Source organism: Sus scrofa, chromosome 15, assembly GCF_054392235.1.
Source record: "Sus scrofa isolate SSC_HxYL_T2T_F1_AM1 chromosome 15, Sscrofa_HxYL_maternal_Yorkshire_Landrace_v2.0, whole genome shotgun sequence".
Taxonomy (NCBI): Eukaryota; Metazoa; Chordata; class Mammalia; order Artiodactyla; family Suidae; genus Sus; species Sus scrofa.
Window position 1 is genome coordinate 22,895,954 of NC_139397.1, and position 21,067 is coordinate 22,917,020.

At 35.1% G+C, this 21,067-nt stretch overlaps 1 protein-coding gene across 21 annotated transcripts in view; it reads right to left on the reverse strand.

The window, feature by feature from the left end:
- KYNU (kynureninase) overlaps positions 1-21,067 on the reverse strand; it is a 132,041-nt gene that overhangs the window by 72,213 nt on the left and 38,761 nt on the right. For all 21 annotated transcript variants that reach the window (XR_014829214.1, XR_014829215.1, XR_014829211.1 and 18 more), the window contains 4 exons: positions 19,201-19,283; positions 6,417-6,478; positions 4,486-4,557; positions 3,250-3,324 (listed from right to left, as the gene is read on the reverse strand). Coding sequence is in view for 6 of the 21 variants with exons in the window: in XM_021075834.2 (XP_020931493.2) it covers positions 3,250-3,324; positions 4,486-4,557; positions 6,417-6,478; positions 19,201-19,283 (292 nt within the window). In the remaining 15 variants the exon portion in view is untranslated. The remainder of the gene's footprint in view (positions 1-3,249; positions 3,325-4,485; positions 4,558-6,416; positions 6,479-19,200; positions 19,284-21,067) is intronic.

Here is a 21,067-nt window from a genome sequence, read left to right on the forward strand (position 1 = left end):
GCAGCATATGGAGGTTCCCAGGCTAGGGGTCGAATCAGAGCTGTAGTCGCGGGCCTACACCATGGCCACAGCAACACGGGATCCGAGCTGCGCCTGCGACCTACACCACAGCTCACGGCAATGCCGGATCGTCAACCCACTGAGCAAGGGCAGGGATCGAACCCGCAACCTCATGGTTCCTAGTCAGATTCGTTAACCACTGCGCCACGACGGGAACTCCCCCTTCTTATTCTTAAACAATAAAATATCCAAGCACAAGAAGTCCATAAAATATTAAATGTCAAGACAAATTTTTTAGAAATTAGTATTTTACCAATCTCATGCCATTTTTTCCAGGAAAAGAACACATATACATCATTCATATGAATGTAATTTAACCAATATTTTCTATTAATTTAATAGTAGGATTATTATTCTAAAGATCAAGATCAAAGCATGAAGAAAATAGCAATCAAACTCAATGTTGTCAAGGTTACTTCCCCCCACAGCTCTCCACCTAAGACTAATGATTAGTTACTTTGTGAATACAGTGAATGAAATTAGATTTGGTTTTGCAAAAACTTGAGCTAAAAGGACTCAGCTAGATACAAATTATATATTTGCATCCTAACAATTCTGATATATTTATGAAGTCTTCATGAGTTTCCTCCAGTGCTAAATACAACATGATTTTGAAGTCAAAGCATCAACTACATTAATATGTAATTAAAATATTCATAAATTTTCCTTCAGTTATTTATATTTTTTGCGATTCTTACTATTTGCCAATTACTGTGTCCAATGTTAGGTGTGTATAATATGTATCACAAATATTATACATACTCTAATTGCTAGAAATCTTGGACTTGCTTACAAAGTGATAATCTATAAAAAAACAGGGTTGACAATGAAGTCTCTGAATTTTTTTTTTTTTTTTTTTTTTTTTTTTGTCTTTTTGCCTTTTCTAGGGTCACACCTGTGGCATATGGAGATTCCCACGCTAGGGATCTAATCGAAGCTGTAGCCGGCCACAGACACAACCACAGCAACTCCAGATCCGAGCCATGTCTGGGACCTACACCACAGCTCACTGGCAACGCTGGATCCTTAATCCCCTGAGCAAGGCCAGGGATCAAACCCGGAACCTCATGGTTCCTAGTCGGATTCGTTAACCACTGTGCCACAACACGAACTCCAGATTCTTTTCTCTGAATTCTGATTATAGAGGAATTCACTATTTTTTTTCTAGTGCTTGCAAGATTTCATATTTTACTTTTAGATATCTGATCCACTTGAGTTTACTTTTACCCATGGAATGACTCACGGATCTAATTTCAGCTTTTGCTAATAGGTTAAGTAGCTATCCCAGAACCATTTCTTTTTCTATTATTATTTTTTTTTTCTTCTTTTTTTTTTTCCTTTTTCTTTTTTTGGCTTTTCTAGGGCTGAACTTGCGGCATATGGAGGTTCCCAGCCTACGGGTCTATTGGAGCTGTAGCCGCTGGCCTAAGCCACAGCCACAGCAACAAAGGATCCAAGCCGCGTCTGTGACCTACACCACAGTTCACAGCAACGCTGGATCCTTAACCCACTGAGCGAGGCCAGGGATCGAACCCGCAAACTCATGGTTCCTAGTCAGATTCATTAATCACTGAGCCATGATGGGAACTCCTGAAGTCTCTGAATTATTAAGTGATACATACTTTATAGAGAATGATTTCAGTAATTCTAAGAAAAAATTCTAAGTAAAATTAAATAACATGATAACCCCAAACTTTTTTTTTTCCCTTAGAGGAAGCTAATACCATTTCTCCATCATAATTTCAAAAGAAGAGTAAGAAAGTGTTATATACACTAATACTTTATTTTTTTATAGAATCAGTATTAAGCAAATAAGGAGTATAATTTCTTAATGATAGGATATAGTTCTCTCTGATGTTGATCTGATGGTAATGTTAAAGAGTGATCTCAAAATTATGATTAACTCATATAGCTTCACAACACTTGTCACTTTTAAAATAAAAACTTGTGATATGTTAGTGACTACATTCATTTTTGCTTCAAATAAGCACTTTCATATAATATATGAAACAGAAAACATCCCAAAGCTGTGAGAACTTTCTATTCCATTAATTTATTGCATGTTGACAAATAGAAGTGAATAGAGTAGATCTTTAATTTCACAAATTAGTTCTAGGCTGAAAGAAATAATTGTTTAAACATTGGCTTAACAGCCTGGGAGCATCATACATATGTGAAACTTAAATTTTATTTGGTGTGGATCTCTTGCTGCGAAATTATACAAGCTGTAGTGTTTATATTTGAAACATGTACAGCTTAGCCTTATTATCTTTATTAATGTGAAAGATACAGTAATTTAGATTTAGAACTTTTTTTTTTTTTTGTCTTTTTTTCTAGGGCTGCACCCACAGCATATAGAGGTTCCCAGGCTAGGGGTCCAATCAGAGCTGTAGCCGCTGGCCTACGCCACAGCACCTCAGGATCCGAGCCATGTTTGCAACCTACACCATAGCTCACGGCAACGCCAGATCCTTAACCCACTGAGCAAGGCCAGGGATCGAACTGCAATCTCATGGTTCCTAGTCGGATTCGTTGACCACTGAGCCACGATGGGAACGCTTAGATTTTGAACTTATGATTAATTCTGATTAAGTGTTTCCTTTGTTATTTGTTTAAATATAAAGGAATCCAGAGATAAAATAACTATTCCAAAGCCACATACCCAGTTGTAGGTCTGGGATTTCTCTGGGGAATAGTAGCCGGTTATAAATCTACTGTTTCTTCTATACCACGTCCCTTTCTATACCCCAGACAAAGCTCGGAAGAAAACATTTGATACTTAGATTGAGGGGCATGAATGATAGGTATCATGCAATTACAACAAATATAACAAATTTTAACATGATTTTAATGTCACCCACAGTCAATGGTATTTAAAATTTAAAATGATATATGCAATTTGCCATCTCATTCTATCTCGCTGAAGAATAAGTCAGACTACAGTGGTTTTAATAGGAAAATAGTTTGCTTGTAATATAACTAACTCTTGAAAAATTAAAATAAATACACTTTTGAGTTAATTCTCTATTTTAAGCAAAATGACCTAACAGTAACAGAATATAGATCTTTTATACTTTCTTAAAAGTTCCATTAAAGTAATGAAGATAATAAACTTTTAAAGAAAATGAAGAAAAAAGGTCAATACTAAATAGAAACATGATGAATATTTATTTACTCTTTTTCATATACCTCTCTTGGTTCTATTATCCTCATACTTTTCTCAACCTGAAGTCCATGAAGTTGAAGCTGCGACTCAATAGCATACTGGAAAAGAAGAATGATTTATTAAATCAAGTTCAGTGCACAGAAATACATTGAAATAACCCAGAAAAGAAGTAACAAAATAACAATAAAAGCATATTATTCTATTTAATTGAAAGTCAAGGTTAAAAGTGACTAAACAGAATATATCAGAGAATTACTTAATATAGTTTATGTGCAGCAATCTGAACATTCTTTGAAACACAAAATATTAGAAATGGATGGAAAAGTAAATCATATAATCTATGTCATAACAGTTTACAAAACAACTGAAATGAGCAGTGAAGATTGTGAGGCTCCAACACAGGATACAGAAATGGCTTACTTTAGAAATAAGTAGGCTAGTGAGAGAAAAAGACATCAAAATTTCCCTTCTTTGAGGGTCCAAGGTATAAATGGGAAGAAGAAATTTTAGGAACCCTGAATTTTTTCAAGATACTAGGATCTTGATCCTTTTTAGTAAAATAATGTTAATTAATTTGGAATGATTAAGTGCCACAAAATTATAAAATGTGGGCTAAAATACTTAACAGTGATAACATAAAGACAGAAGTCAAGTTTCTCCAACACCAAAACTGAAATATAATGCTAAAACTGCAGTATACTTTTATCTGTGTCTGTGTCTGGAATAATCATATTTCTCATCAAACTGAGATTATGAAAAGTAGCATTTTTTTTCTTGAACTGCAAGAAATACTTTTATTCTGTAATAAATATTTTTTAATTATAAAGCACCAATAATTAGGCTAGTGTGCTATGAAAACAAATGGACAAATACATGTTTACATTACTACTGTGTAACCAAAGGGTTAAGTAAGTACTTGGGTATGTATGGATTTAATTTAATAAAGTAAAACAGCAATAAGAATTAACAAAACATTTATAACTGCACTTGATTTAGACCAGTGGTTTGCTCAGAGTCTTTAAAAATACTAATAAATCAATGTTTCTATTAAATTCTTTTCTCCCTTAACACATGTTTTACTTGAACAAAAGAAATAAAGCTACAATCTATTAAAAATGCATAAATCAAAAGCACTTGACAGATCTCTTTATCGTAAGGTTACTTGGAAAAGACTAGTGAATAAACATTCAAGTCAGACAAATGATATGCTCCTTTAGGATGGGTAGAAAGAATATAAATATAATTTGAAGAAGTCTTACATGATCTGAAGGGAAGGCTTTGGCTTCTAGGAGAATTTTATACCGTTTGGTTGTAGGCTTAAAAAATGATAACTGCAATGAAATGAATTTATTGAGAAAAGCATTAATGCACAATTTAAACATTTGTTCATTTTATACCATGCTTTCAATTTTATAATCTTAAACATTTTAAAGCATTAATTAATTACACATGTAGATGTTTGTCAAGGGTACCTTTTCCAATTAGCCTCACTTCTAATGAATTCTAAAAAGGAAGAAATGTTTGCTCATTACATTTATCAATAGAAAAGCAAATTGGGGAGAAAATGTGAATCAGATAAAAACAAATTCTCAAGCTTTATTTAAAGTTTAATTGAAAAATTAACTTCCTAATGTGTTTAATGAATTTCTCTATTATAAGACTGGAAATATGTTCTCTGTATGTCTTATACTGATTTGTCTTGCCTGCTGATTTGGTTTCTAGTACATAATATTTCAAGTGTTTTATGATTTTATGAAACTTAATTTTAGTTTCAACTAAAAGTATGTTTGCCCTAAGGAAACATTTGGCGTTTCTAGAGGCACCAGGGAGAAGCGGCTCATGTGTTCAGTGGGGCTTTTTCACTTCTCCACACAGTTCCTGGAAAAGAAATACTGACACGATAACAATGAGGATGATTGCTGCTGTTCATTAGAGGTTGACCACTGGCCGGAGTGCCAAAGCAATTTTCACATGTTACTACATTTCATACATGTGCATACCTGTGAGGTAGGTATTATCATCCTCATTTTTACAGAAGAGAAAAGGATTTAGAAGTGTCAAATCCCTTGTCCAAAGTCAAACATGCATTAAGTAACCTAGCTGGCAGCCAAATCCAGAGCTGTGTGCACTAAAAACTATGCTGTTTACCATCATACTTAACATACTCCACAGACATGTTCCTTCAAGCATATTTAGTAATTATGTCTATTTTTTTTTTTTTTTGTCTTTTTTGTCTTTTGCCATTTATTGGGCCGCTCTCAAGGCATATAGAGTTCCCAGGCTAGGGATCTAATCAGAGCTGTAGCCACTGGCCTACACCAGAGCCACAGCAACACAGGATCCAAGCCGCGTCTGCAACCTACACCACAGCTCACAGCAATGCCGGATCGTCAACCCACTGAGCAAGGGCAGGGACCGAACCCGCAACCTCATGGTTCCTAGTCGGATTCGTTATCTACTGTGCCACGACTGGAACTCCTAATTATGTCTATATTTTATCAAAATAAAATATCGATATCTTAATTTTTCATTTTGTCATGTAGGCATGTTTTCAAAAACTCACTTAAAAATGAAATACAAGATTTTCATAGCATCAGGCAATTACTATAGGCACCATATTCCAAATCAAGAATATATTTATTTTAAGGTGTGTGTATATATATATATATATACACAATTAAATACGATATAAGAAACACTTTAAACAAGTGACTCATATAAGGTACTATATCCTTTTTCTCCAATTTAGTTTTACTTTCTGATACTTTTTTAACCTACTCTCCCAGAATTAATCATAAAAACACAAATCCATAGTCCGACCCTATTAGAGTCCGGTACATTGGAAAACTATTTTCCTGAAAAGCTCACTGTTTGCTACCATTTGTACATCGCTGTTTGTGTGATTCATTGTTTTGTGGCATTCTTTGCTTTTCATCTATTGTGGCTTTTATTCCTTATGTTCTGAGATAAAGAGCTATTCATTATTCTAAAGCTTTTTGTAAGAGTCAATTCTCACATGATTATAAAGAAGCCATTCTATCATCGTCCAGCATTTCCTGGCAGAAATGAAAATAACCTTACAACTTATTTTTAAATAAGCAAACCTCCAGATGCTCATGAATTAAAGATAGAAAAATGTCAGATTCTGTAAATGAGTGTATATTAAACATTGGTGGGAAAGAAAACTTACCAGTAGAAGATGTAAATTCAGAGTCAGACCATTCATTAGGGCTATTTCTTTTTCATTGGCTCCTGCAAAATAAAGATATCATAATTTAGATTTTTCTTTTAGTTCTATGGATAGTTGGAAAAATAAAGTATCATTTATCCTTAATGTTTTTAGAGATAAGGGGGTATTTGATGTGTCATAACAAAGACATGGAAATTTTTCCATCTGACTCATTTTATCAAATAATATCTTGACTCACATGCACATAACCAGCTAAAATTTATATTTACTTTTTGATATACTAAATAATAACAATATAGTAATGATGCATTTTCTTTCTCCTGTAAACAAAAAAAATGATTTATCCTATTATCAGCTAGTTTGCCAAATTCTCACAGAGCACATTTTTGTCATAAGTGTATCTCCAAAAGGAATCTAAAAGAAATCAAGACCTATCACATTTTTAAAGCTGGTTATTTCTAATGTCAAATTAAAACACACCTTCAATAAAAGAAGGCTGTGTTGCCAAACATAACTCACTGTTATTATAGTGAGATATGTAATAGTTTATAAGACAAAAGAGGTAGGAGAGAAATGCAAAGAGCTGAATAGCTTTTGGATTTATCCATATACACTGATATAACTGACATAGATATGTATTGTTTGATGGAGAAAACATGCAAAATTAGGTTATCTACTACACAATCGTAATCTGATCTAATTCCTATTAAAAAGGGTTTTGGCACTAGAAACAGACCCAGAGACAAATCATACATTGAATACTTAAGAACTCAGAACATAATAACAAAGATAATAATACTTTCCCTATTTTAGTTCTTATGATGTCTCTTAAAAGCAATTAGAACTGTGTATTAGGAACAATGTCTCTACCATCAACTGAGGAAAATGGGCTATGAGCTTTAATGTTTGTAAGACTGCCTCATGCAAGTCCTGCATTCTGTATACAGTGAGATACTCCTGATAGAGTCCCAGTTTAAAAGAATACATAGTAAGTGGAATATCTAACTTGTAGATAGATTTTAAGTTGAGTTCATTTGAGAGGAGGCCACTGGAAATAAGTGTATTCTTAGGAATTTGCATTTCAACACAGCCATTTAAGGAAAGGCCTTTGCCTACATATAGTCAAGAAAAAGTTTTTGTTACATTTGAATGATGGATTTCCCCATTTGACATGTAAGGTTGTTAATCAAGTTGTGGGTGTTAAAAGATGTATCCCTGGTCTTTGTACAGTGAAGAGAGTCTGAAGTCAAAGGGCAACAAGAGCAGGCTCATTCTGCATTCCTAGCACTTAAACATTGTGGATAACTTACCTTGTATATAGTGACATATGTCTTACCCTATAATAAGAAAATGTTTTTTAAATATGGTAAAAGAAATGCTGCCAGCTTTATTTGTTTCTTTGAATTATGGTATGAGTTTTTACCATTAATTTCTAAAAAAATCCAAGATATCAATATGATACTATCCTTAACTTCCTGTTAGCTATTTATAAGCATCTTTTGTGAAAACTATTTATTACAATAAAAAATATTCTGGCAGGGATAGAAGGATAAAAAGAAGAAAAAATAATGCATTTGGCCCTGCTTATCTGTGGATGTGAAACCCGTGGATATGGAGGGCAAGTCATGTTCAGGGCATGACTCATGTTACATGTGGGACCTGAGCATCCTTCTATTTTGGTACCTGTGGGGGCTCCTGGATCCAGTCTGCTGGGGATACTGAGGGACGACTGTATAAAGAAAGAATAGAAATAGTAGGAAGAGAAGTATTTGAAAGAGTGTAATGAGAAGAAAACAAGAAAAGAATTTTCAAATTTTGTCACAAAATGTAAACAAAGAAATGGAAGAGGCAGGAAGGGAGGGAGACTTTCTATACCAGGGTAGACATTACATTTTTTTCTCAACAATTACAATTAAACCTTCTAATTAAAATGATTATCATTTCCTCAAAAATGTTAGTTCTTCAAAGAATACAGTGTTCATTTTGGACCACCTAAAATTGGTCTTTCATGGAATGTGATGAGTCAGAATTGTTAGGCTGAATTAATCTAGACATACATGTGGCCCTGTGATTTCCTCCCCTGGCTTTCAAAGGCATGCTAACACTTGGATCAATTCTTTGTAAATAATCCCTCACTGATTTGAATAATTTGTCTGCCCACAAGCACAAAAGTTATCCCACATTGGCATATTTCACATTCAACCAAGCTTTTCACAAAATGTCCTCCTCACCTGCTAATGAACTTTGTCAAGGGAAGGAAGGGTCAGTGTTTTAACATGTGAGCAGCAGACCCATATATATCTGAGAATGGTGTAAATATTAAACTACAGAACATTAGCAGAGATGTTTATTTCGGAGTTCCTGCTGTGGTGCAGAGGAAACAAATCCAACTAGCATCCCTGAGGATGCAGATTCCATCCCTGGCCTCACCTAGTGGGTGGGGGATCCAATGTGATCTGCAGTGTAGGTCACAGACGTGGCTTGGATCCCGCATTGCTGTGGCTCTGGCTCTGATTCTGCCCTTAGCCTGAGAACTTCCATGTGCTGCAAGTGCAGCCCTAATAAGAAAGAAAGAAAGGAAGGAAGGAAGGAAGGAAGGAAGGAGGGAGGGAGGGAGGGAGGGAGGGAAGAAAGAAAGAAAGAAAGAAAGAAAGAAAGAAAGAAAGAAAGAAAGAAAGAAAGAAAGAAAGAAAGAAAGAAAGAAAGGAAGGAAGAAAGGAAGAAAGAAAGAAAGAAAGAAAGAAATGTTTATTCCAAATATGACCTACAGGCACTGAAGTATCAAGTGTTCCTAACATCAAAGGGCCACAAATCAGACTGATTTTTTTAGCTTATTTCAAAATTTACCTAGTTGACCTATCTCTTGGTTTAGATTGTATTTCTGAAACCAAATTTGTTCTAAGATATTTCAATATCATCAGAATTCCATAAGAAAATCTTTCTTAAAGCAAACTGAAATTCTATCAAGTTGCTTTCTTTTGTTCCTTTTTTTCTTAAGAGCTTTTTGTGAATTAGTGTTGAAATAGCAAGAACTATAAGTATTTGCTGTAATTTTTGTGCTATACAATAAATCCTTGCTGCCTATCTATTTTTGTACGTAATAGTTTGTATCTCCTCTTATTTGGTCCTACCCCTTTTCCTCTCGCTTTTGGACACTGCTGGTTGTTTTCTACATCTGTGAGTCTTGCATATACAGTCACTTGTATTATTTTTCAGCTTTTACATATGAGTGATATCATACAGTATTTGTCTTTCTCTGTCTGGTTTATTTTACTAGGCATAATATTCTCTAGGTCCATCCACATTGTTGCAAATGGCAGAATTTTATTCTTTTTATGGCTGAGTAATATTCCATTTGTGTGTGTGTGTGTGTGTGTGTGTGTGTGTATCAAATACATCTTCTATCCATTCCTCTGACTATATGCCTCAATTTAATTTTTTTTTAATTTAAAAAAGAGCTACAAGTATTAAGGACAAATTTATTGGGGGCCAAAAGTTTTTTAAAAACTTCCTTAAAAATTATCAGGATTTGAAAGAATCTTTACTGTAGAAGATCATATACAAATCACTTCAGTAAATGTAAAAATTTCAATTACTTCATCTAAGATGGGTGAAAGCCAGAATTCTCATTTGAAGAGTACTTTCCAGCTTGTTTATTTATTGACCATATTTTTTTTTTTTTTTTTTTTGCTTTACCAGAAGGTGAAATTTAGTTATATGCAAGCACTGTCTTTTTATTCTCAGTGCCTGGCATGCTAACGTTTCTTGAGCCCTTATTATGTGCCAGCACTTCTAATGTGACTTGTATTATCTCAGTCTTCACAGTAACTCAATAAGATATCTACTTTGAATTTCCGCATTTATCAGTGAGGAAACTGACATGCAAAGCAATGAACTAACTTGCTTAAAGTCTCACCGATAGGAAGTAAGGGACAAAATCTTACCCTCACCTTGGGGGAAAAAAAAACAGTTAAAATCTTTGTTTAGGATTACATCTGAAAGTTTTGTCTCCATTATCAACTCCCAATAAGTTAAATATAGGAGGCCCATATTCATTAACAATATCCCTCTGCATCATTCTAATCCTAATTTAATTTCAAATATTTTGCAAAGTAAGGGTGACAGGATGCTTAATGTTTGATAAGATTCAAGATGGATCTCTAGCTGCCACACCATGTTCTTTATATTTTATTAAGCAGATACAGATGTTATTGTGGATTTTGTTGTAAGGTTTGTAGTTAGGCTAAGTCTGAGAACTTTCCACTCTGTTTTTTAGCTAGCAAATTCCTGTGGCCTCCAGAGGTGGCTAGCATGGCTGTTGAGGATTCATGTCTATTTGGAGAGAGCTTTCAGGGATTATTGCTTCTGTGAGGGTCAGCCACAAGTTTCATAAAGCAAATTTATGTTCACATTACAACATTTTTATAAGCTGGAATGCATCTATGGAGCCCTTTGTTAGGTTTATATACCCAGGGAAAAGTAGGCTTAATAATAATACTAATTATATTCATAAGTAATTCTATTTCTAGCATCTTGATAATATGACTTTACTTATACAGGAAAGTTATCCCATGTTTTTCAGAACAGTTCACTCTATGTAAAATGTTTTATTAGTAGTTTTTCTTCTAGGAGTTCCTATCGTGGCTCAGCGGTAATGAACCCTACTGGTATCCATGAGGATGCAGGTTCAATCTCTTGTCTCGCTCAGTGGGTTAAGGATCCGACGTTGCCTTGAGCTGTGGTGTAGGGCACAGACGTAGCTCAGGTCCCGCATTGCTGTGGTTGTGGTGCAAACCGGCAGCTGCGGCTCTTTTGACCCCTAACCTGGGAAACTCCATATGCCACAGGTGCAGCCCTAAAAAGCACAAAAAAATAGTTTTTCTTCTAATCTGAAATGGAAATTCTTATATATGTCTATGAACGAATATGGCTGCTCATTGTATCCTCCTCAGGCTATCCACTAATCAATTTGTGTATATGATAATTTTTATTATTCTCTCATTAACTGCTTTTTGAGAAACTTTATGGAAAAATAAAAGCTGTTGTTTTAAGAACCTAGAAGATTCAATCATAGTGCCAAATATACGATTTGTCTGTTTGCTCATAACATTTAGATAGCCCATAAGTAGCAAAAATCAGTTTGACTTCTGCTGCTTTTTTGAAATTCTTTTTCCGTTTTCTTTTTTTTGAATTGCTCAAATGAATTTAAAACACCTGTAGTTATATAATGATCATAACAATCCAGTTTCACAGGATTTCCATCCCATAACCCAAGCATATCTCCCCACCCCCCAAACTGTCTCCTCCGGAGACCATAAGTTTTTCAATGTCTGTGAGTCAGCATCTGTTCTGCAAAGAAGTTCAATCTGTCCTTTTTTCAGATTCCACATGTCAGTGAAAGCATTGGATGTTGGTGTCTCATTGTATGGCTGACTTCACTTAGCACGATAGTTTCTAGGTCCATCCATGTTGCTACAAATGCTGGTATTTCGTTCTTTTTGATGGCTGAGTAATATTCCATTGTGTATATGTACCACCTCTTCTGGATCCACTCCTCTGTCAATGGACATTTAGATTGTTTCCATGTCTTGGCTATTGAAAAGAGTGCTGCAATGAACATTGGAGTACATGTGTCTTTGCGAGTCATGGTTTTCTCTGGGTAGATGGCCAGGAGTGGGATTGCTGGATCAAATGGTAGTTCTATGTTTAGTTTTCTGAGGCATCTCCATACCGCTTTCCACAGTGGCTGCACCAATTTACACTCCCACCAACAGTGTACTAGGGTTCCTTTTTCTCCACACCCTCTCCAGCACTTATTGTTTATAGCCTTTTGGATGATGGCCATTCTGGCTGGTGTAAGGTGGTCCCTCCTAGTGGTTTCGATTTGCATCGCTCTAATAACGAGTGATGTTGGACATCCTTTCATGTGTTTCTCGGCCATTTGTATGTCTTCTTTGGAGAATTGTCTGTTTAGATCTTCTGCCCATTTTTTGGATGGGGTTGTGTGTTTTTTTGGTATGGAGCTGTAGAAGGTGTTTATAAATTTTGGAGGTGAATCCCTTGTCCGTCGATTCACTTGCAAAGATTTTCTCCCATTCTGTGGGTTGTCTTTTTGTGTTGTTCAGGGTTTCCTTTGCTGTGCAGAAACTTTGAAGTTTGAGTAGGTCCCATGTGTTTATTTTTCTTTTTATTGCCAATACTCTGATAGGTGGATCTGAGAAGATGTTGCTGTCGTTTATGTCAGAGAGTGTTTGGCCTATGTTTTCCTCTAAGAGTTTGATAGTGTCTGGTCTTATACCTAGGTCTTTCATCCATTTGGAGTTGGCTTTTGTGTATGGTGTTAGGGAGTGTTCTAATTTCATTCTTTTCCATGTGGCTGTCCAGTGTTCCCAGCACCACTTATTGAACAAGCTGTCCTTTCTCCATTGTGTATTCTTGCCTCCTTTGTCATAGATGAGTTGGCTGTAGGTGCGTGGGTGTAATTCTGGGCTTTCTGTCCTGTTCCACTGATCTGTATGTCTGTCTTTGTGCCAGTACCATATGGTTCTGATGACTGTTGGTTTGGAGTGTAGTCTGAAGTCCTGGAGCCTGATTCCTTCCAGCTCCATTTTTCTTTTTCAGGATGTCTTTGGCTAGTCTGGGTCTTTTGGGCTTCCAAACAAACTTTAAACTATTTTGTTCGAGTTCTGTGAAAAATGTCCTTGGTAGTTTGATAGGGATTGCATTGAATCTGTAGATTGCCTTGGGTAGTATAGTCATGTTGATAACATTAACTCTTCCAACCCATGAGCATGGTGTATCTTTCCATCTATTTGTGTCATCTTTGATTTCTTTCATCAGTGGCTTGCAGTTGTCAGAGTACCGGTCTTTTGTCTCTTTAGGTAGGTTTACTCCTAGGTATTTTATGCTTTTGGATGTGATGGTAAACGGGATTGCTTCCCTAATTTCCTTTTCTGCTCTTTCATTGTTAGTGTATAGAAATGCCGTGGATTTCTGTGTTTTGATTTGTATCCTGCGACTTTGCCAAATTCGTGGATGAGCTCTAACAGTTTTCTGCTAGAGTCTTTAGGATTCTCTAGGTATAGTATCATGTCATCGGCAAATAGGGATAGTTTTACTTCTTCCTTTCCAATTTGGATTCCTTTTATTTCTTTTACTTCTCTGATTGCCGTGGCTAGGACTTCCAGAACTATGTTGAAGAGTAGTGGCGAGAGCAGACATCCTTGTCTTGTTCCTGATCTCAGCGGGAATTCTTTCAGCTTTTCACCATTGAGAATGATGTTCGCTGTGGGTTTGTCATATATTTCTGCTGCTTTTTTGAGGTTACCACATAATTTTAAAAGCTATTTTGTGATTTACACAATACCCACTTCCAAAGAAGTCTTGAGGTTTCTTGTATTACAATGTGAGAAAGAATAATTTTTAAAAATTGCAACAGAGAACAATATATGCAGATAAGAAACAAATCAGAAACTATTCATTGTTTTTACTTATTTAAACTCTACCAGATTTTCTGAGAACCTAGGCAAACCCAGGCAAATGGGGAACCTTCATGGGATTCAAAGTAAACAAGATAAACACGAACACATGTACAAATACCTTCTAAAAGAATCAGTTCCTACTGAAGTGAATAGGATGAATTAATTCATTTTTCAACTTAAAAGAAATTTCTTTGACTAATATATACAAGTATAAAGGTAAAAAAATTTGAGTGAAATTTTACAAAGAGCTTTTAAAATTTTTCTCTTAATACGCTTTTGCACACTATCAATTCATATTCATTTGGTAAACAAAAAAAGTTACGAATATTTCTCCTGATATAACATGTACTATAGAGAACAAAATAGAAATTTAATAAAATAATAATTAAAATAATTCATTTAGTTCAGTGATTCTCTAACAATATTCTAAATAAAATATGATAATGCATTTTTCATAGTAAGGTTTGTGACTATATAGATAGACATAGTTACTGAGTTTCATGTATACAAAAGTGACTTTTCCTATTTCAAAGGATAATTTTTTTATATTCCATAGTATTTATCGAATGATTGTAATTCAATTAATATAACATTCAGGGACAAAAAAAAACAGAACACAATAAAGTTTGTCCCATAACTTTGTATGTTATTTCAAAAAACACACACAAAAAAACCCTAAAGCTAGAGCTGGTAAATATTCTTTAAAACATTTTTAGTAAGTTCAATCTGAATATTTAGTTTGTTTTTTTTTTTTAATTTTCCTTAATAACAACAATGAGAGGTAGGCTGGTTTAAAATATCAGTGATCACTGTGACACATCTGTATTTTCTGGGCAGAAAAACACATGCACATTTAATAAGTTGCAGTAGAGCTATAAACTTTTAAATGGTCAAAGGAAATCTTTTTTTGGTTTTATGGGCTTCATAAATAAATCTCACTAACTGATATTGCCTTACCACTTCCCTGGCTTGTATATAAACCTCCTAACTCCTCTTTAGAGGATAATAAATATTAACCACAAAATAACAGGATTGGAATGCAGTTTATGTTCTGAAAGCAAATCTAGCAAGAAAAAAAAAACACTACATCTAAGGAAAACATATATGCTCAGATCAAATTAATTCAGGATTTTTTTTTTTCAGTTTAAAAAAAAAAATTCATGTTCGACTTTTGAGTGAATTCCCGCCGTGAGAATATATATTCTTTTGGATAAGGCTGGCAATCTGATCAAGTCCTCTGTGGTTACAAGATCCTGACTGTTTTGCCAGGAGATGCTATATTCTCACCTTTACTTGCCATTGCTGACAAAATTCTGGTCTTGGGTCTGAACCCTAGGCGTCCAGAGCTGTATAGATTCTCCCTGGGACTTCCTGTGAGATTCCTGGACTTAGGCCCTACACACTCATCCTAGCTTCATGCACTGCCCCCAATTATTTGCTTCCAGCTTCTTCTTTCCTCAGTCATGACTATATTTCTGGTCAGTAAAGACTTCTATTTAATTATTTTAGTGCTGCTATCCACATGTTTGTTAATCTAAAATTTTTTTTTTCTTTTTAGGGCTGCACCTGCAACATATGGAGATTCCCAGGTCAAATAGGAGCTGTAGCAGCTAGCCTACACCACAGCCAGAGCAACATGGGATCTGAGTCATGTCTGTGACCTACACCACAGCTCACAGCAATGCTGGATCCTTAACCCCCTGAGCGAGGCCAGGGATCAAACCTGCATCTTCTGGATGCCAGTCAGATTCGTTTCTGCTGAGCCACAATGGGCACTCCTAAATATTTTCTATAATTTCTCTGTATTTGCAAAAGAAAGGAGCATTATCATTTTTTACTTATTCTGTTATCTTAAACTAGAAGCCAATGTTTTGATCCTATAATTAAACTGCATAAACAGATATAAATGTGTATAGTGTTTAAAAAATGCATAGTGTAATGATTACCCAATAATAACTAATAGCAAACAGAGCTTGCTTTTGCTTGCAACTCTTCTATGGAGGTTTTGTTTGTTTGTTTTTTAATTTTTGAATAGGTTATACATTCATGTGGTTCACAAACTAAAATCATATTTTCCTTAAAACTCTGGTAGTTCAAGCTGTATTAAACGTGAGTGTGTTCTCTACTATGCATGTGGTTGGATTTGTTTTAAAGTGACCCTGTTGGGCCACTGTACTGTGAAAACCAATGTCAGAACCTTTAGGTTATCCAGATATTGCAGGGAAGACTTTTCTAGTCTTCTGCATGGATACTAGGAGCTAAGTTAGAGTAGAAGTGAATAAACATTTATTTAACTCTCGTTTTCACCAGGGTATATATTATGGACTGGACTATGTCCTCTCTGCCTTTACCAGTGATACTTTGATCCAACAGAGAATTCTAAAGGTTAATTTGACTGAATACCTAAAATTTGATGAGTGATCCAGTGGCCTATACTGGGCCACCTAGGGCTAATCTTGGTTCTCTATCATGTTGAGGCTTTCTGGAAATCCAGCCACTTTAGGAAGGAGTAAAATGCAAAGTTATGTACTGAGGATATACTTTTGGGGGAGTATTTTATTTATTTATTTATTTATTTATTTATTTATTTATTGCCTTTTAGGGCTGCATGTGTGACATATGGAAGTTTCTAGGCCAGGGGTCGAATTGGAGCTGCAACTGCCAGCCTATGCCACAGCCACAACAACCTGGGATCTGAGCCGCATCTGAAACCTACACCACAGCTCATGGTAATGCTGGATTCTCAATTAATGGAGCAAGGTCAGGGATTGAACCCACATCCTCATGGATATTTGTTGGGTTCATTACTGCTGAGCAACAACAGGATCTCCTAGGGGGAGTATTTAAGGCAAAACACTGTATTTATGCTGAACGAGCCCTAGAAATACATAGAGAAGCTAGAAAAACAATGTCCCTAAGTTATTTGTGGTACATTTGCCAGCTAACTTAACCTAGATTATTTTGACTATTTTTCATCTGAATCTCTTCTTGCTAAACACAGTATAAAAGCTCTAGGTTTCCTTTCCTTCTTACAACCAGTACAGAGGGTGTGAATTGTAGCTGAAGATAAGGAAGCTTCACCTGATTGGTGTGGGTGATTTAGTCACTGTGTCTGCTGTAAACTTCCTTCTCCTTGAAGGCAACTCCCCAAGTAAACATGTAATATAAGAAATGCTTTCTTCCCCCTCTACCCACATGTGGTTACCAGCAAAGTCAACAGGATCACTACTTAGAAAGAGTAATGACTTCTGCAAATTCAAGGGTGTTCTTTCTCCCAGTCTCTCCTTTTTCATTCTCTTATAAATTATCTACTGTAGACAACATCCGCCCTACCCCCAGCTGATCTCTGCTTACCCTTCTAGTGTGGTCTGATAATATCACCACCTTTAATGTGAATTGCTATACTTATTGCCCATATTAAAGAAGAGTCAGCTGGTATGTTGTCAGGAAGCACTATTTAAAATGTGAATTGTGACTGAGTTGCTTTGCTATACAGCAGAAATTGGCACGACATTGTAAATCAAATATAACAACAAAAATGTGAATTGTTACAGAACAAATGACTGTGTATAGGAGCATAAAATATTTTTTTCCTTTCATAATGTTTATGTTTCTAGTTTTGGCCTTTTCTTTCCCACCCACTTAGAGAAGTCCCTAAACCTTTTTTGTAAAGCAGGTTTACTGCTGCTGAACTCTTTTAGATTTTGCTTATTTCTAAAACTCTTTCTCCTTCAAATCTGAATGATAGATTTGTCAAATAGAGTATTCTTGATTGTAGGTTTTTTTTTTTTCTTTTCATCACTTGAAATTTATGATGCCACTCCCTTCTGACCTACAACATTTTTGCTGATAAGCCAGTTGATTGTTTCATGGGAGTTCCCTTGCATGTAATTGCTTGCTTTTTTTCCCTTGCTGCTTTTACGATTTTTTCTCTTTCTCTTTATTTATTGACAATTTTAATTATAGTTTGCCTTGGTGTGGACCTTTTTGGGTTGTTCTTATTTGGAATTCTCTGTGATTCCTAGACTTGGAGGTCTGCTTCCTTTCCCAGGTTAGGAAATCTTTAAGCTATTATCATTTCAAATAACTTCTCTGCCCCTTTCTCTCTTTTCTGGGACCCTTATAATATGAATGTTAGTACCCTTGATGTTATCACAGAGGTTTCTTAAAGTGCCCTCAATTTTAATTTTTTTATTTTTTATTTTTTTTCCTGTTTAGCTTGAGTGGTTTCTACTACTCTGTCTGCCACTTCACTGATGCATTCCTCTGTGTCATCTAATCTACTGCTGATTGCTTCTTGTGTATTTTTATTTCAATTAGTGTATTCTTCAGCTTTGGTTCTTCTTTAAGGTTTATAACTCTTTGCTTAACTTCTCACTGTTTTCATCAATTCTCCTGGATTCATTGAGCATCTTTATAATCATTATCTTGAATTTTTATTGAGATAATGTTATACTTATTAACACTTCACTTAGTTCTTCCCAGTTTTATGAGGTTCACTATTTGAAATATATCTCTTTTGCCTCACTTTGCCTAATTCTCTGTGTTTATTTGAACATTTGAGGAAAAATTGTTACATTTCCTGATCTTAAAGAAGTGTCTCTATGTAGGTAATATACAATGGGACTCAGCAGCATATTCTTCTCTGGTTATATGTATATATATATATGCACACACACACACACACGTGTGTGTATATGTGTGTGTGTGTGTGTGTATTGTTTAATGCCCTAAATTTCATATGAGGTTTTAGGCAATGCTGAATAATCAATCTAATTAAATAAATAACTTTTTTCGAAACATTAATACCTTTACCATCTAAAACTAACTTGAATACTGCTAAGAGTAGATAGAATTCACCTTAAGGAATACATAATAGACCAATTAAAAGCATCACCTATATTGTTTTCAACAAAACTCAGCTTACTTCTAAAATGTTATCATGGACTAAATTGAAATGAAACAAAATATGATTGGTATTTTAGACCTTTAGCATGTGTAGGTTAATGTTTATTTTACCATATAATGAAATCAGAAAATTCATTTAAGTTGAATTTTATGCTATTTCTTTAACTATAAAAGCATATATTTTTCATTGGTAAGTAAATAGTAATCTTAGAATGTATAAGAAAATAACAACATTAGCAATCAAGTCTAAATTAAAGGTATGCTTATTCTTTAGTATTGCGGATTAAAATAGAAAATAAGGGTGATGTTCAAAAAATTTTACCTTATAACCTATGTATATAACTAAATGATTATATTTTTATGATTCTTTTGGAAAAAAATCATTTTGTACTTACCTACAATGTCAGTCATAAGTCCTAAAATAACTTCATCTCCTATAATCCAAGGACGTTTCCCTACTTCATGACCGTAAGCCCCCCTGAAATTGAAAAGGGATGTAAACAATATCAGTTTATGTGTATGGTGTATATCTATGTGTGTGTTTGTGTGTAAAATATATCACTATTATTTGAGGGTAGAGAGTAAAATGATTATTAATTAAATTTGAAATGTAATTAGAGGAGTTCCTGTTGTGGCTTAGCAGGTTACAAACCCAACTAGTATCCATGAGGATACAGATTTGATCCCTGGCCTCACTCAGTGGGTTAAGGATACAGCGTTGCCATGAGCTGTGATGAGGTCACAGACACAGCTCAGATCCCACATTGCTGTGGCTGTGGCATAGGCTGGTGGCTGCAGCTCTCAATAGACCCCTAGCCTGGGAACTGCCACCACAGTAGTGGCCCTAAAAAGCAAAAATAAAATAAAATATAATTACAACCTGTAAATTAAATAGAAGTGTATAAAATGTGACTAAACTCATGGTGACATTTGAGTAGATAGTGAAACTTGGCAGTAATCAAAGCCAATGCTATATATTGACATATTTTCTAGCAATTTCATATATCATATTCTAACTCAATTTTTTTATTCTAGTAAGGACCATAGTAGGCATAATAGAAAAACACAAAATACATAAGAAAACTTCAAATCCCAAGTATCAAATGAGAGAGGCAAATACGTTTGAAAAAATGTAGAAGAAATTAAAACAAAGGATCAAGAAAGAAGTGACTTTGTGTGCTGTTACAAACTTATATCTTAGAAAGCTCTGAATCAGATTGTTCTTAATTCTTTTGGAATCCAAAGATTGTATAAACTTGGAAGAAAGGAATGAGCATGCTCTATGTACAGTGCTCTGTGTGTAGTGTGAATTGTATTTGAACACACACTCTGAAATTCAGTGAGCTGGCAGTGGTGAGATGATAGAACCTCTCTCAGAGGTGAAGGGTAGCAGAACATGAAACCTTAAAATATATCATTGTGATATATTGACCATCTTGAGCTGAAAGAACTTGAAAAACAGAAAATGCAGGAGTGGCTTTCTCTGAACGTCCCTCTCTACCTAAAGACTGATCTTTCAAAAGGAACTCAATGGTCATAAATGCCCTCTTCAGGCGTTTCATCAACCAGGGATGAAACAGAAGACTCTGAGCACAGAAGAGACTAGAAGTCAGTCCCACTCCCATACTAACTTTGTCACAAACTATATCTCCTATCTATTCCTCAAAGACTCAAGCATCTTTCATAGAAATCTTTCACTATCCCTTAAGAGGCCTCCAATTCCCCTCCTCTTTCCCTGTTAAATTGGGATTTACGCTTGAATTCTCAGCCACCTCTGGGAGTTACTTGTTTTTCTCTGGATATTTCCTATGTATACATGAGGCATTCATGTTAATAAACTTCTGCAATAATCTATCTTTTATTACGGAGGTCTCAGCTAAAAACTCAGAAGGATAGAGGGAAAATTATTTTTTCTCCCCTACAAAGCAGTGACGGAACTGGAAGAAAGAAGCCCTGTTTTTCAGCCTTTGTCATTTTTGTGGTGTGACTACCCCCTGTGACCAATTTCATGGTATCAACAAAAATCCTGAATATTTAGCAACAGGCTTAGATCACCTGGGATGAACCCGTTCTAGGTCACAACTGGTTATGAGGCTACATTTATTAGAAGCTTATAGGGTCTGATTTTCCACTTTCATAACAGTAAATGGATTACAATATGGACCTTAAAGGATCACTGTGAAAAATAAATAATATGTAAAAAATATTTGTACTCCCTTTCTGATTCTTCTTTGCCAATGCAAATCTAATGTTAAAACTTAC